The sequence below is a fragment of the Podospora bellae-mahoneyi genome, chromosome 7, assembly GCF_035222275.1.
Source record: "Podospora bellae-mahoneyi strain CBS 112042 chromosome 7, whole genome shotgun sequence".
In the NCBI taxonomy this organism is placed as follows: domain Eukaryota; kingdom Fungi; phylum Ascomycota; class Sordariomycetes; order Sordariales; family Podosporaceae; genus Podospora; species Podospora bellae-mahoneyi.
Genome location: NC_085886.1, coordinates 245,901 through 261,346, shown reverse-complemented (window position 1 = coordinate 261,346; position 15,446 = coordinate 245,901). Strand labels below are relative to the sequence as shown.

Below are 15,446 nucleotides of genomic sequence, written 5' to 3'. Positions count from 1 at the left end.
TTGTCTTCTGTCTTTGCTTGTTTCTTTCCATCTCTGCCAGGCCCCCTCAAGAGTTGCCCATCATGAGAGACCTTTTCACTAGGGCAGCTGCCCTTTTCCTCCTCTTCAACCCCATCTATGGCGCAGATGATGGAGACGATGGGTACATCGGGTACCGACTCGACAAGCGCGGCGACCCCGAGACGGTAAACTACGAAACCGCCAACACCGGCGGTGTCCAGCTTGCCGAAGAGCCAGATGTCTATCTCAACGCTTCGGTGAGCGTCGGGTACATCGGGGTTGACGTGCAAAACCTCACGGCCAAGGTCAACCTCGACGCAAACGTCCTGAAGCTGTTGCACTTCAGCGCGGGCGTTGACGCGAGCATCAACCGCGTCCAGCTCAAGATTGAGAATGTCTCTGCAAAGGTCGAGCTGGAGGCGCGTCTCGGGAATGTTGTCAAGATGGTCGACGATGTGCTCAACAGCATCGATCTCAATCCCATCATTGCGACCCTGGGACAGGAAGTCACACAGATTATCAACTCCACCACTGACCTCCTGGATGGTGTTGGTGAGGGACTTGGAGGCGGAACTGGGGCCGGGGAAGAGGATGCTGCAGGAGGCAACGCCAAACGGTCGTTCGAGGGAAGCCACAAGCTCGAGAGCAATGTACTTTTCAGCGTCAACGACTACACCGGCCAAGCACACAAGAACCGTGTCCTCGCACAGGACGGCAGCATCTACGACGAGTATCTCGACAATGACGGCAACGAGCAGTCGCGGGTCGTGGTGGGATCATACGACAAAGATATGGAGTTCAACGGACATAACCGGACGATCGAAGAGGAGGGCAATGTTGTCGAGTTTGAGCTCCAGTATGACTATAAGCCCTTCCCCGGCGTTGAGGTGACTAGTTGGATCTTTGTCGATACGACAGGCAAGGTGACCCGGACACAGGTTATCGCAGAGGCTCAGGGCGGAGGATCAAGCACCATCAGCAATGATGCGGATTTGTAAAGTGATGCAGGGAAATTTAGGGGCTATTGTAGCGTCAGCTTAACCTCATTGTAATGAAGCATACCGTTTCTTAACCTGCGAGGACGCGAACACGTTTTCGGTCGCTCCCAGCTACTACGTGTAGGCGGGGCATGTGGTTTGTGGGTTAACTGACCCTTTGTCGTCGTGGCGGTCGGCGACTCGGCTTGCGACCGGACGAGAGCATTGCACATGGATCTGTACTCGAAGATAAGATCGTTACTGTCGTTGGAGGATGCAGTGATAAACTCGGGCAAGTCGGTGGTGGCTGCTCAAACATGCATGTGTACGGAAGACACCAAGCGGGCAGGAGAAAAGCAGCCAAAACCCTGCCTGAATCTCATCCTCTCACTCATTTCTTTCCACACTTGACTTCAGATAGCATAACAACCTAGCTTGAGACTCATAGTATTAGTGATCTTCGAAAAGCAATTGGTCTTCCTCTGAGTAATGGTCACAGGCAAGCTGTGTTGTGAGAAATTGCTTCAACCCCTGAACGTGTCAACCCGTTTTTTAGGGCAAACGTGGGGATGCGGGGTGCGGGGGAGCCATTTGCGGAGAATGGCGGGGTCATCTGGGTGGCTTCGACTCTTGTTTGCTCAACATGCCAACATCGGCCTGGAAACGGGCATAATTTTTGGGGTGTATTGTTTGGTATATCAAGTAGATATGCTCAATCATGTATTCTTGGGGATCGTTTAATGGACTCGGCAGCTTTCAGGGTTATCGGGTCAACGCTATCAGGAGGAGATTTTGCACCGCGGACGGTCCTATGGCGACCTCACTCACCACACAAGCAGGACATGTTCAGACTTCAACAGCAGCTGGAGATTGTTGTCACCGCTTTGCTATGGTGTCAAAGTATCCCTACCGCCGGCTCAACCTACCACACGAACCCGCAACAGGGACAATATGGACGGGGTGTCAAGTCGATTCAGCAGGGACACATAGTGGTGGTTTTGTTTGGGGTGACTGCCCTTTTGTTTTAAGAGAGGGTGGTGTTGAAAGGGGCAAACATAGGATTGTGGGAGACGGGTATATGCATGGGTTTATAGATGGAGAGGACATGACGGACGAAATGGCTGGCCGAAATCTAGAGTTCACGATTGTCTAGCTACTGAGAGGGAACCTTTTCTGAGCTGAGATTCTTTAAGCATGGAAAAATAGACTTTCAATAAATTTTGAAGCTGGAACACTAGGTCCCGATTTCACCAAAACTCCACCTTATTCTTGTCACCAAGTCCTAATTCCCAAAGCCAATACACAAGCGCCGAAAGCCCATTTCCAAGTCGTTACAACGTACATCGTATTCTCGTAAGTATTTTCGAGTCTTATGTACTTGCTAACCCTGTCGATAGCAGGAATTATCAGCACGTTCCGTTCGCACAGCAACTCGGGCCACGGCAGCGGTTTTCATTGCACTCCTGTACATTTACCTGTTAGTTACGGCTAGCTGGAATGCGCGCCTTCCTGTGGAAAGGTTGAAGGTACTTACACAGAGCGCCCGCTCCTGAAGCTTCTCCATGGTCATCTCCGGTGCTGCTGCCGCCAGGGCAATGAACGTAGCGAGGAAGACGATAGCGGGTCGCATGCCGGCTGAGTGGAACTTTGTCGTATTAACAGTTATTTGTCGGCGGATGTATGCCAAAGGTGAGAAACCGAAAACGCATTAAAGGCTGTCACGAAGCTGAGAGTTCCAAGATAGTCTCAACATCAACAATACATCAGGGCTGACACCTGACATGTCGATATCGACATGCCCGAAGCCAAGGATATGTTCAACCTTAAAGAACAACGCCCAAACATCTGACGTGTACACCCTAACCAGGCTGGCGGTTCAAGGACGTAGTAGCCGCCGAGGTCTTGGTTGCGCCTCTGAAGCCAGCCAGGCTGGCCGCATGTGGCCGGCCGGCGATCCTCAGGCCCTCCCGCATCCCGGGAACAGCAACCACTTGGAGCACTGCAAACCTGCGCCAAGGTCATTTTATAAAACATGACTACCGCCTTCTCCTTCCATTTTTAATCTGCGATCAGTTCCAAATCCCACGAACAGAATGGCAGACCTAGCACAGCCCTATTGACAAGCCTAAAGCGCTTCCTTCACCATAGCACCTGCGTACGCACCTCCCAGCATGCAAGAGCGCAAAGGTTGACCTTTGAAAAGGATTGTCCTGTTGAAGAAAGATGCGACTCAGCCATCCACGTGACGGCGAGGGAGAAAGAGAAGGGTAAATGCCAGATCTGATATCGGAACGCAAAATTCCCCTTGGCTGTGTAACATGAATTACCTCACCAAATACTGCCCCTCTCCGAACCGGAGTCTGCGGGAGGATTCACGCACCCTTCGCCTTTCACTTGTTCTTCAATACCATACCATTGAACGTCGACATCAAGCATCAACAATGGCCGCTGCGTTCATCAAGGCGGCAAATGCCAAGATCAGGTCCAATCCCTGGACCGATTACTTTTGCTCGACGCGTAAGTCGACCTCCGTACCTACGTGACCTGGCCGCACTCAGGACCAAAAAACTGACCGTCGTCAATGCGTGCAGACTTTTGGGGCCCGGCTTCCAACTTCACCATTCCTCTCGCGGCCATAGCAGATACGCAGAAGAGCCCTGACTTGTGAGTGTTCACCATAACAGTGAACAGACACTAACAACAACGCTCAGAATATCCGGCAAGATGACCTGCGCCCTCATCTTTTACGCCTTCACATTCATGCGTTTTTCGCTTGCTGTTATACCACCAAACCGTCTTTTGTTCGGCTGCCACACCATTAATGCCACTGCTCAAAGCGTGCAAGGCTACCGCTTCATGGATTGGCATTACTGGGGAGGAAAGGAAAAGAAGCTACTTGCTGAGAAGGAGGCGGCTGCCAAGGGGCAGCCCGTCCTGGTGGTGAAGAAAGTTCAAAATGAGAATCATCCGGAAAAGAAATAGGTAAGGTACTTTACTGAAGAGTAATGGCTGGCGCAGAGGCCAACAACACTGTAGCTCCATTGACAGAAAATACAACCTTCATGACCGTTCAATAGTCCAGTTCTTAATCCTTGGCTGTGCATTCTGCCATAACTCATATCCTCATAGTCTCGTCAGCCAGTAACCTCCCAATCCATATTTTGTATCCAGCCTCGCTCAAATGCACGTGGTCTACCAAGTGTTCCTCCTTGACCTCCTCTGTCGCAGGAAGCCACAACACTTGTGCTGGGTGGCCACTCGCAAAATTCTCTACCACTTGATGAATCTTTTCATTCGCCTGTTTGATCTTCTCCCAGGGTATATCCTTTCGCAAGAACAATCCCGTCACTAACACCTTACAACCCTCTGCTCCTATGTCCAGCAGGGCCTCTACCAAGGCCCTTAGAGCATCTCCATCTCCATCTCCCAGCCCTTTCTTGGGGCTCATGTTATTAGTCCCAACCTGTAAAACCCACAGCTTTACACTTCTCCGCGCGGCCAACATGTCTGCAACACTTTTGAGACGTTGTTTTGGGTCACCAACCAGGCGGTAGGCCACATTCTGTATCTTGTCACCTCCCACTCCCAAGTTGAGAACTCGGCCTGCTTGAAACTGCTTGCTGTTATCCTTTGGAAGCATGGTTTGTGATGGCCAAGGCGAGACGAGGTTTGGGCCGCAGTTGGCGGTGGTGAGCATCCGTTCGATCATGGAGTCTCCTATGAGAACAACGTCAGGAGAGGAGGGGTTCTTTGCGGACTCGAGGAGGGGAATATGGGAGTTGAGTGAGGTGTCGAAAGAACGTTGTTTGTATTTGGCAATAGTTTTTAGAGCGCTGCTGGCAGGAGATGGCGGAGATGGCGGCTGTGGCCCCATCGTCGTGATTGGTGTAGGTTGAGAATCACCCAAAAGATTGTGTCGTGTACCAGGGGTTAAAAATGGCTGATGGTATTAGACAATTAAAATGATTTGGACTGAAACAAGGCGCCATGTGCTTATAGCTCACATTTGGGCATATCCGTGTTGAGAGCAAGAAGGAGCAACACCCCGCAAAAGCTGGGTTCGGTGTGCCCTGGCCGCGGCCACTGAGTCATCCGCCGAAAACGTCGCCACACAATTGAGGGTTCATATGGTCAAGCTTTACGTCTTTCACACCAGGGTTCTGAAACTCTCTTTGGTATTGTTCTTAAGATTTTCAAATTCATTATCTCCACGGTAAAATCGGCCAGCAACTTGCCACTCTCAGGGCTGTCCCATCTTAATACGTCTGAAGATCGTCCCACACCAACCGAGCCTTCAATTCGTCGTGCTTATAGCCGAAACTTGTCCACAAGTCTTCAACTTCTTCCCCTTCATCAATTAGGGTGCTCTCCCACTCTTCTTGGGCATTTTTTGGTGGCCAGTAAGGCCACAGAAACGCTTCATCCACTCCGGGCTTCCGGTAACTCTCCTCAACGCGCCTGCATGCGTTACCACAGCCAATCATCCCATCCAGATCTTCCACCTTCCCTTCCACATCGACGACGCAGATCTTTGGTAAGGGAGCAGGCCTAGGAATCCCATGCTTCTCATACCACCTCTTCTCGATTCTTTCTTCCTGTTCCTTTCTTCTTTGCCGTTCCTCTGCGAGTTCTTCCTCCGAAGGTGGATGCAAACGCCGGTATTCCTTGCGGGCGGCATACCAGTTACTCCAGTTTTGTTTGTAGGTCAAAGAAGGATCTCGAGGCCAGTACTTGAACTCTGGGAAGCCAGATTTATTCTTGGCAGCCTTTTCGAGCCGTCGCTCTTGGAGCTTGTCGTGTTGGATCATGAGCACCCTGATTTCCCAGCCTATAATTCCATGCTGCGTGACAGAATCATTAGGGATGATCTCGCCATCCGATGAGGTGCATGAAAATTCGGCCTTTCCGTCCCATATGCTTGGTGTTTTGGGTTCTTCATCATTACATTGGGGTTGATCCGTCGTCGGCACTGGCTCATAGTCGGACCATATGTTGTGTAGGCAGCTGGTCCGCGGGCAGCCATCTTCTAGATATCCACGAACATCTTCGAAACTGACGTTTGATACTTCGTAGGCAAGGTCTGCGGGTTTGGTGCTGGACTTTGCGTAGAGTGTAACACGAGTTGCTATGGACAAGACAAGAACCGAGGCGAGCAGGACGATCAGATAAATCTCCCAGGCCGATAGCAAATCTTGGAGGCCATTATGCACAGCCCATGCTATTGAAGCCATAACTATCGGTACTGCAGTGCTGGCGTAATGTCTGCATTCATCGTCTGGCGAGTTGGCTGTAACTTCAGCCATCATAGAGGCTTTGGGTTCGGTTAGGTACCTACTGGTAAAGTTCGTTGTGTGTAGAAATGTTGGGAGTGCCTTAGGAATTCGAAAATATCATCAACTTTAGGAAAGCTGTTCAAATCAGATCGAACATGGTATACCTTTTAAGGGATCACGCTCAATCCCACATCTCCTTCTCCACAGCTCATCTGGACAATTGCATTGTGGCGGTTGAGACGCCTACTAACAAAGGCATTATTGTTCTCTTTCTTCATTGTTCGCTTCAACCCATCTGGAAGCTGACCTATCACCCTGTACTCTTTTGCGACGCTAAAGTTAAGTTACAGCATTTTCTTTAGAGATAGGCTCGCCGTACTATGCGACATGTCAATTCGTACTATGTAGGGCGTCTTTTTTCCCATACATATCCCTAATCCTATAGGTGTCACAACATCGTTCAATACTCCTTGTTTCCATTACACTGCAATACACCCATAACGTCCATTCTGCTCTACCTTTGTTATAATTCACGGCCTTTCTTTTTAGCTTTAACCAACTTACCTAATTAACTAACCAACTCACTACTTACTCCCTTCCTCCCTACCTTTAACAATTATAGATAGGTAGGGTAGTACGCCTAGTTTAACGGCTCAAAGGCGCGCTAGTAGGAGTGTCTCGAAGCATACTACGCGTATTAATAGCTTCAAAATTAACGGCGGGGAGGTGCGTTGTGGGTATGGGTGACGGTAACGGTAACGGAGAGGAGGAACGGTAGGAGTACGACGGACTAAAAAGGGGGTATTTCCCATATAAAAAACTACGGGTTGTTAGTCGTAAGTACATTGGGCCTGCTCCACATAGTACGGCGAGCCTCTCTCTTTCTCTATTCCAACTTTTTGGGATCGGGCTTGTCGTCACATCACGCAGCACCGCAGTTTCAAACTCACAGCAAACATCAGTGATGTCACATCTCAAGTGCCAGATTAAACGGCTAGAGGCGAGTACTCTCAGTTGATTAAGGGGAGCTCGTTTGACCCGGTAAGCTGGCTAAGGTTCCATCACCATTTTGATGAGTTCCTGCACGCAATATAAACCGGGCAACCCTATCAGCCCAATCACATTCATTCACGCCACTCACACTTCAACAGTCCTATTTTGGAGGTTCATCGTCGATCAGTTCCCAGCATTGCGGGAAACCGGGAAGCAACTCCTGAAATTGAGGGCTTTCAACTTTGTAGGATCCCACGTTTTTTGGTCAGTAGCAACCAGGTATTTGGCAAACTTGGTACTGTCATGACCTTCGGCCATTTTTGTGCACCCATAGAAGTAGACACCGAAGTCTGGAACAATGGTGGCCTTGTCTCTAACTGGTTCGCGATTCCGGGTAAATGGACCCCTCCGATTCAGGGGCGGATAAAGGCAGCAGCTCCCCATCGCGTCTTGAATGGCCGTATTCTTGGAGGATCACGACGCAGACCTACGGCACTATTTACCAATAGCTTGGGGATCGGCATTCACTGAGACTCTGACCGAAACTCGGTGCCGAATATCTGTGAACTAGACCTGGCGACTGCGGGTGAGAAATACGCCTGGAGAGTCGGTCGCATTCGCACACCATGCATATTTGACACCTTCCCAATTCTGGCACTAGGCGTACAACGTGCTGTTGCAGTTTGCCCGTCGATTAATCTAAATGCCGTGTTGTCTGCCCATCAGAGAGAAGGTAGTTCGTAAGCGAACATGATTGAAACACGAGCCACGGTAGTACTTTCGGCAGAGCCGGTGCTACGAATACTTTGCTTCGAGTTGTCAACTACACATGATTGGCCAACCGCCTCGGAACACAGATCTGTCTGTCATTGACAGACATCCCACACCTACCTACGGTAGCCCTGATCAAGACCAAAAATAGTAACGGCAACTTTGTCTTGCACTCGGGACCGTCGCTTCTCATGAGGTCGTAATCAGATGGTCAACACTGCTTGACTGGCAGAAGTGGTTGCCTTGAGCGTCCACTATCAGAGCAACCGCGCATTCATCTCAAGTGTTGATAGCACGCTGAAGGTCTTCTTTGACTGGAATGGCTGACCCCCACACGGCACCATCCGGTCTCTATATGTAGTCCAATCTTGGCTTTCCGGGACCCAAACACACTCTACGGTGCCGGTTGTACATGGGCTGGAATGCGTTGGCGCATCCTATCAGTCCTCCTCGAACCAAGCTGATGCTGACCCCCTGATAGTTCCATGCAGAGAAGAGACGGGTTCCTTCAGCCTCACAAACTCGAGGCAGACTATTGCTGCTCGTCTTGCATTGTGGCTTGTTACTTTTTTCCTTATTTTCGCTTGTGATACGCTTTCATAGGCCCGTATTCTCCATCAAAGTCAGGGTCCCTCAGCAAACCATGGAATCGGACCGTCTTACCGGGCCGGCTGCCCACTTCACCATCACCAACAAGTTGTGAGAGATAGTTCATGCTCTGACATGCGTCATGTGGTGGACTAACGGAAAAGCAGCCAAGGCTCACAAGCAGACTGGGATCTGCATCCCCCTCTCCTAAAATCCCGTCTCTGACAAGTGGGCTGCGAACTTCGGACTTGGTTTCATAGCCTGAGACCGTAAACATGCAGTACCGAGAACATTGGGGATACTATCTTGGGATGCAAGACGGAAACGAGACAAGATACTATGGTGTTCTGTGCATCCGATCATGCTGTGGAGGTAGGCCAGTAGCACTTCCTGTCCGTGCCGCATCGTAAAGGGAACAGGTATAAATTTGGGCTCCTTCACCACCATGGTTCTCATAACCCTCTTGTCTACCTACCTACTTTATCAAAACCTTTGCCTTCTTCAAGCCCATCATCATGTTGGGGCTCACCAAAGTTTCGGCAGTATTGCTGGCCACTGCTGCACTAGTTGTGGCTTCACCAGCACCCTCTCCAGTCATACACCTCCTCCCCCGACAGACCATCATACCCGGAGGCAAGCCATGCGGGCAAAATAATGCCACAAATCGACGGTGTTGGAAGAATAACTGGAACATCAGCACAGATTATGACAACATCAACCCACCAGCATTTAACAACCGAGTGGTAGGTGGTCCCCTCATCTTATCGCCAACTTCTGACTTGAACTCATACTTTGTATAGTACGACTTTCACATCACCAATGTCACGAATTGGCTTGGTCCGGATGGTGTCAGGAAACCAGCGATGCTCATCAATAGCACGTTATCATCCATTCACTCTTGTCTGATGTCGCTTTCTAACATGCTGGCAGACCAATTCCCTGGACCCACGATTGAAGCTGATTGGGGTGACTATATCATTGTCAATGTGTACAATGACATGCAAGACAACGGGTACGATATACTTGCCGTCAATGGCTGTTGTATTAATTTCTGACTCGTGACTAGAACGTCTATTCACTGGCATGGAATTCGCCAGTACGGCGAAAGTAACCAGGATGGTGCCAACGGAGTGACCGAGTGTCCTATCCCACCTGGATCCATGAAGACATATGATTTCCACGTCACCCAATATGGCACCTCGTGGTATCACAGCCATTATTCCAACCAATATGGTAATGGTGTTGTAGGACCCTTGATCGTGCGTGGCCCTGCAGCGGCCAACTATGACATCGACCTCGGTCCTTACATGATCAATGACTATTATCACGAAACTGCTGATCGACTTCACTTGCGAGCCGAGTTGGTCAGCAATGGACCTCCTCCTGACAGCGACAATATCCTCTTCAGAGGCAAGAACATTCATCCACTTGGCGCAAGCCGTGGGGGCTCTTACGACCGTCTCACTCTCACCCCCGGCAAGAAACATCTTCTCCGCCTCATCAATGCCAGTGTCGACAACTCCTTTGTTATCTCTCTCGTAGGCCACAACTTCACTGTGATTACGAACGATCTTGTTCCAGTCAATCCAGTCGTGCGCTCTTCCCTTTTCATGGCCGTGGGCCAGCGCTACGATGTCATCATCGAGGCCAACCAAGCTGTGGGCAACTACTGGCTTAATGCCACTCTCGAAGCCAACAACAACTGCGGTCGATCCCGTAATCTTTTCCCGGCCGCCATCATCAGCTACCAAGGCGCGAGCACCACCGCCCTCCCGACGAACCGCGGCACTCCCCGTGTCGCCACCTGCAACGGCGAGACCGGCTTCTCTCCCATCCTCACCCGCACCGTGCCCTCCACCGCCTTTGCCGGCTCCGCGGTCGGAACCCTCCCCGTCACCCTCGAGTTCCCCAACCACGGCCGGGGCCAGGTGTTTGAGTGGCGCGTCAAGAACACCCCCATCAACATCGAGTGGGACCACCCCATCCTCGAGTACGTCCTCGAGAACAACAGCTCCTGGCCGGGAGCGGCAAACCTCATCGACGTCCCCCAAGCCGACCAGTGGGTCTTTTGGGTCATCCAAAACGACTTCGCCTTGCCCCATCCCATCCACCTCCACGGCCACGATTTTCTCACCCTTGGCATCGGGTCGGGTACCTTCAACATCAACACGATGAAAAGCCAGCTCACGTTCAACAACCCCATTCGACGAGACGTGGTGCAGATGCCGGGGAATAGCTGGCTGGTGATTGGGTACAAGACTGATAACCCTGGTGTGTGGCTGATGCATTGCCATATCGGGTGGCATGTGGCTATGGGTCTGGGGGTGCAGTTCTTGGAGAGGAAGGATGAGATCAAGAGGATGATGCCGTTGGATCAGCTGGTGCCGAATTGCGATGCGTGGAGGCGATATGCCAAGACGAGTCCGTATCTGCCGAAGCTGGATAGCGGGTTGAGGAGGAGGGAGGGGGAAGAGGTGGAAAAGAGGGAGCCTGCTTGGAGGAGGATTGCGTGAGCAAAGTTTATATCGTATTTTGTTTGGTTCAGGGGTACAGGGGTCCAAGACGTTGCCAAGGGTGAGGTGGAGACATGTGAGCAGAAATGGTCTGGGGAAACGATGACGGTGGCTGTTTGCTGAAAGGGCATCGTACATGAACAAGTACCTTGTGGGAGCAATACTCCTGTGGTTGGCAGTCAGGTGTTTAGGGCTTTGGCCCTGAGGTCGACATGTAAAAGATATGGAAAAGGTGTTGTTGCTCTTTGGAGTTGATTAACTTGTACTTAATAACAACAATTATCAACATCTGCCCTGCTCTATGGGAAAGCGTAGTGAAAAGCATCGGGGACGGATTAAAAGCCTACTGGATTACACCCGTCTCCGTTTGGTGCCTTGACTTTTGAGCAACACACAAAGCCACAGTGTGAGGCCATCCAGCCCATCGAAGACTCCAAAAAAGGAAATTGGAAATTGGACACTGTTGTGGCTTGAACCCTAAGGAAAAACATCATTCTCGTTGATGGGTGAAGATCTCAGCTTCCAAGCTTCCAGGTTTCCTTTCTGGGGACAAATGAACAACATCGAAGCTTCCATATGTATCGTCCTCCGCCAAGAAAGCGATCCTGTTTCTAAAAGCTTGTCAAGCTTGCCTCAGCACCTTAATTGTGAATTCTCGTGAGTTTGTGAATGTTGTGAAGACAGTTGTTCAGGCTGAAAACAGCAATTATGGACCATCATCCCAAAATGATGTAGCGCCACGGGTTGATGCGGCTCCTTGTGGGGATTCTGTGGGGTATTCGTCAACGACACCTTGCCAACGATTGGCTATGGAAAAATGTCTTTTTGATCCAGCCATTTGTTTTCTGCCACGGCCTTGAAAGTGTGGATGTGATCATCACCGTCCCGACCCCTCCTTTTCCAAGGGTGGGTTGTCATGGATGTCCACGTGGAAGTCTGGGCATCTCACCGCCACAAAGATTTGAACATGCTTGAAAACACCGCCGGCGACGCGTTGGCTGACGCTCCCAAGTTCTGGGCAACTCTCTCGGCACACGGAAGCGACGGCACACAGCCATGTTTTATTACGATACCGACGCCCTTGAAAGCGACATCCTGGTGCAAGAAGGCGCGCCAAAGCTTACCTATCACGAGTATGCTGCCTTCACCAGACCACGCATCCAGCAGTTCCAACCAACCTCGGCGGGGTCTTCTGCCGGCGAGGTGAGCCGGTGTGCCTTGTCCGAGGACTGGGAGGGGCGTGGAATGTTTGAGCTTGCTCTGCGACAAAACCATGCTGTGGACCGAGATGGCGAGTTTGTGCTCCAGGGCGACCACGTACATCCAGCACTTCGAGGCCGTGTGAGGCAGGTGATAGCGCGGCGCAGCCTGAACTATAGCTCCGATGAAAAGGGCGCGCTCGACGGTCTGAACCTCACCCGTGCTGACTACGAAGCCCTCAAACTACACCCGTCGACAATCCAATATCTCCGCCGGACCACAACCGAGTCCACTTTTTGGGATCAGCGTCACGAGAAGCTTAGCATCATCCTCTGCTTCTCCACAGAGCCGCGGCCAGCCTACGACTTTATGTCTTTCACATACAGCATCCCCGACCGAACGGCGACAATGCTCTTGCGCCAGTCCTATGACCCGCACATTCATGATGTGGATGATTTGGAGCAGTATGGCGAACGAATGCAGGCCTGCAAACCCCATTGGGCTCACCCATTGGTCACGCCCGTTGTTTTGCTCCAGATGCAGTTTTTGCTCTCTGAGCGCACCGTGGCTGAGAATGAGAAGGACATCTCCAAGGTGGAGCAAGATGTTGAACGCATGGCTGGGTTCGAAACGATCGACTCCCGCCCAAAGAGCCGGTCGCATTCGACCAGTTCAGGTGCAACCGGCGGGTACAGTCATCCAAAGCGACCCACTGAGCTTATGAAGAACGCACACGACGCCTTCAAGAAGTCTATCAAGCTGCTGGACACGATCACCTGGATGGATAGGGCAGTTGGTGTTATTTTGCGGGCAGGTGACGAGCTAGAAGAAGTGAGGTACGAGAGTGAGAATGACATTGACAGCCCCGACCTTCAGGGCGCTTTGATCTCGGCATCTGGACGGACGGTAACAGGTCTTGCTCGTGCCCGCATCATTGAGGATCCAATGTCAGCCCATTGGCATGAGATCAGGCAGTACCTCGAGAGTCTGCAGCAGCTGTGTAAGAGCCTGGAAACTGAACGACACATGTTGGAAGTTCGATGCAAATCTCAGATCGATATTGTGAGTCTGCTCTGCTCCAATGGTTGATCAAACTTGCTAACGGAGCGTTTCAGATCTATGCCAAGATGCAGCAGGAAGACAATATCTTGACAGCTCGCATGGCAGTTACCTCGACTCGAGATTCCTCTTCCCTCAAAGCACTAGCTGTTATCACAGCCCTGTTCCTTCCGGGTGATTTTATCGCCAGCCTCCTTGGCATGGCCATGTTTGAAAAATGGAATGACGAGGAATACGATGGCGATAGGCTGCCCGAAACGCCAGAACGATTTTGGCTTTACTGGGCCCTTGCACTCCCACTCACCTTTATTATCTTTATTCTCTGGCGGACGTGGTGGGTATCGCAAGATCGGTTCTTCAGACAGCATCTGTCCAAGGAGCTCAGTGAAGAGCGGTACTGGACTGAGGACAGGCGGCCTCGGAAACTGGACCACAGCTTTATCCGTGACTTTTTCACTCTCTCGGCAAGGAGAGACGAAAAGGCCGACATTCCACCACCGAGTCCGGATTTGTCTCGCGCTCAGTTAGCTGCTGAGAGTAGTAGCAAGACTCCATCACCCCCAGCCCCTGTTTTCAACTTGAAAAGGATTGCTTTTGCCGGGACAGACACACGAAGGAGTAAGCGCAATGCATTCCGTGGACATAGTGCGGTGTAATTCGTCAGTGCCTACTTGAGTGCGATGTAGTTTAGGACTCGAGGTTTCATCAAAGAGGGTCCGGCCAAACCCACCCCAGGGTCCTCAAGTAGTTCACAATATGGAGCTGAAGGGTCAAGTCTCTTCACCGCTGCAAAGTGGCTCTTTCATCGAGTCCACTAGGTTTGTCCGGCGGGTTATTCTAACAATGATGGAATACCTATCAGTCACATCAGGTGGCACCGTAGGTACATAGATTCTAATACATTACATAACGACGGTTCTCGTCGTACTTCAGCTATTGCAAACATTGTCTGTTCAGACCCAGCTTCGGTCTGATAATACTTCAGCTCAGCCAAGGAGCGGCCAAGGCGCGGCGAAGTCACTAGGTTGGTTGACGGCACTTAATGAACTGAGCAAGGTCGATCTGAACATGGAACTACGTCTCCTGACTGCCTTTAGCCTCCTTCCACTCAAAATGATAACTGCCAGTCTGGGGCTTTCCTGGACCCTCGAACCTGAGGTTAAACATGTGAGCCCCAAAGTAATCCAATTCGGCTTCCTCCGTAAGGCGCCTGTTAGTTAGCAGGGTTAAGATACGTATCAAAAATTAAACCTACCGAACTGGGTTGGAAGACTAGTGGAGCTTGAGTACTTGAAGTATTCTAGGCTGGCGCTCAACGCTGGCACGTGAAGGTCTGCCTCAATTGCTCGCCATACCGCTGCTTCAAGTCCAGGATAATCTCGTTGAAGCTCTTCGACCACACTCGTGGAAGCAGGTAGGTTATCATGGTCCAACTTGCTGGTCTTGTGGACGCCTTCAAGGAAATCAACAATACCATCGCTCTGAATGATGCACCCAGCCCTCCAGACCTGCAGAACATCTAGGAAGTTGATGTTCCATCCATTTTCCTGACTCGCCCTTGACAGCATGTGTAGCCCCTGAATGAAAGACATCAATAACGAGGCATACATCGCCTGCTGGACCTCCTCATGCACTAACTTCTTCCTACCCACAATGCCGTTGATTTTGCCTGGCTGAACACCTCCGCCCAGTGCCTTTTTGATGCTTTCTCTCTTGGCCGCTTCAGTCAATGCCGCACGAAAGATGCGAGACAGAGCTATCGTCGGGTGCACCACATGCAATCGAATTCCTTCCTCTGCAGCCCACGTCCCAGTCCCCGCGGAATTGGCGACGTCCTGTACGACCCTGTCATTGAAACCCCCCAGTACATGCTCCCCACACTTTCCTTTCATCTTACACACACACTTGAGCGCCAATGTCAACCAGAAAGTTCCCTCAAGTGACCATTATCGTTTCATTTTCGAAAGACGTCGCCCACCTCATTGTAACTCATGCCAAGCCCCGTGGTCATGACTTCCCAAGCCTCAGAAAACGCCGTCATCATCCCGTGCTCGATTCCATTGTGAACCATT

The 15,446-nt window shown here is 51.0% G+C and overlaps 9 protein-coding genes across 9 annotated transcripts; 5 read left to right on the top strand and 4 right to left on the bottom strand.

Moving 5' to 3' along the window:
• Positions 1-62: 62 nt before the first annotated feature.
• Positions 63-998, top strand: QC761_704160 (uncharacterized protein; the record flags this gene model as incomplete). The annotated part of the gene is made up of 1 exon (XM_062881992.1): positions 63-998. The coding sequence occupies one exon, from the start codon at positions 63-65 to the stop codon at positions 996-998; it is 936 nt and encodes a 311-aa protein (XP_062727801.1).
• Positions 999-2,098: 1,100 nt separating this feature from the next.
• On the bottom strand, positions 2,099-2,827 carry QC761_704170 (uncharacterized protein). Its single transcript, XM_062881993.1, has 2 exons — positions 2,512-2,827; positions 2,099-2,440 (listed from the first exon to the last, which is right to left on the bottom strand). Exons 1-2 carry the CDS (start codon positions 2,605-2,607, stop codon positions 2,384-2,386), a joined length of 153 nt encoding a protein of 50 aa, XP_062727800.1. The 5' UTR covers positions 2,608-2,827; the 3' UTR covers positions 2,099-2,383.
• A 17-nt stretch (positions 2,828-2,844) lies between these two features.
• On the top strand, positions 2,845-3,248 carry QC761_0101940 (uncharacterized protein; the record flags this gene model as incomplete). The annotated part of the gene is made up of 2 exons (XM_062873126.1): positions 2,845-2,994; positions 3,212-3,248. Exons 1-2 carry the CDS (start codon positions 2,915-2,917, stop codon positions 3,246-3,248), a joined length of 117 nt encoding a protein of 38 aa, XP_062727799.1. The 5' UTR covers positions 2,845-2,914.
• Positions 3,249-3,295: 47 nt separating this feature from the next.
• On the top strand, positions 3,296-4,127 carry QC761_0101930 (uncharacterized protein; the record flags this gene model as incomplete). Its single annotated transcript, XM_062873125.1, has 3 exons — positions 3,296-3,494; positions 3,569-3,641; positions 3,689-4,127. 3 exons carry the CDS (start codon positions 3,296-3,298, stop codon positions 3,957-3,959), a joined length of 543 nt encoding a protein of 180 aa, XP_062727798.1. The 3' UTR covers positions 3,960-4,127.
• On the bottom strand, positions 4,093-4,851 carry QC761_704190 (uncharacterized protein; the record flags this gene model as incomplete). Its single annotated transcript, XM_062881994.1, has 1 exon — positions 4,093-4,851. One exon carries the CDS (start codon positions 4,849-4,851, stop codon positions 4,093-4,095), a length of 759 nt encoding a protein of 252 aa, XP_062727797.1.
• A 382-nt stretch (positions 4,852-5,233) lies between these two features.
• QC761_704193 (uncharacterized protein) lies at positions 5,234-6,283 on the bottom strand (the record flags this gene model as incomplete). The annotated part of the gene is made up of 1 exon (XM_062881995.1): positions 5,234-6,283. The coding sequence occupies one exon, from the start codon at positions 6,281-6,283 to the stop codon at positions 5,234-5,236; it is 1,050 nt and encodes a 349-aa protein (XP_062727796.1).
• A 2,834-nt stretch (positions 6,284-9,117) lies between these two features.
• On the top strand, positions 9,118-11,115 carry QC761_704200 (uncharacterized protein; the record flags this gene model as incomplete). The annotated part of the gene is made up of 4 exons (XM_062881996.1): positions 9,118-9,345; positions 9,403-9,478; positions 9,533-9,614; positions 9,669-11,115. The coding sequence occupies 4 exons, from the start codon at positions 9,118-9,120 to the stop codon at positions 11,113-11,115; spliced, it is 1,833 nt and encodes a 610-aa protein (XP_062727795.1).
• A 778-nt stretch (positions 11,116-11,893) lies between these two features.
• Positions 11,894-14,597, top strand: QC761_704210 (uncharacterized protein). The gene is made up of 2 exons (XM_062881997.1): positions 11,894-13,377; positions 13,431-14,597. Exons 1-2 carry the CDS (start codon positions 12,172-12,174, stop codon positions 14,028-14,030), a joined length of 1,806 nt encoding a protein of 601 aa, XP_062727794.1. The 5' UTR covers positions 11,894-12,171; the 3' UTR covers positions 14,031-14,597.
• Positions 14,449-15,445, bottom strand: QC761_0101880 (uncharacterized protein; the record flags this gene model as incomplete). The annotated part of the gene is made up of 3 exons (XM_062873124.1): positions 14,449-14,567; positions 14,630-15,209; positions 15,353-15,445. The coding sequence occupies 3 exons, from the start codon at positions 15,443-15,445 to the stop codon at positions 14,449-14,451; spliced, it is 792 nt and encodes a 263-aa protein (XP_062727793.1).
• Position 15,446: the final 1 nt, after the last annotated feature.

What these genes read in the sequence shown, in the direction of transcription:
- QC761_704210 (XM_062881997.1), top strand. Translation starts at nt 12,172, where the DNA reads ATGTTTTATTACGATACCGACGCCCTTGAAAGCGACATCCTGGTGCAA. An exon ending in GCAAATCTCAGATCGATATT is followed by an intron (nt 13,378 to 13,430) that starts GTGAGTCTGCTC and finishes GGAGCGTTTCAG; the next exon opens with ATCTATGCCAAGATGCAGCA.
- QC761_704170 (XM_062881993.1), bottom strand. Translation starts at nt 2,607, where the DNA reads ATGCGACCCGCTATCGTCTTCCTCGCTACGTTCATTGCCCTGGCGGCA. An exon ending in TTCAGGAGCGGGCGCTCTGT is followed by an intron (nt 2,441 to 2,511) that starts GTAAGTACCTTC and finishes GTAAATGTACAG; the next exon opens with GAGTGCAATGAAAACCGCTG.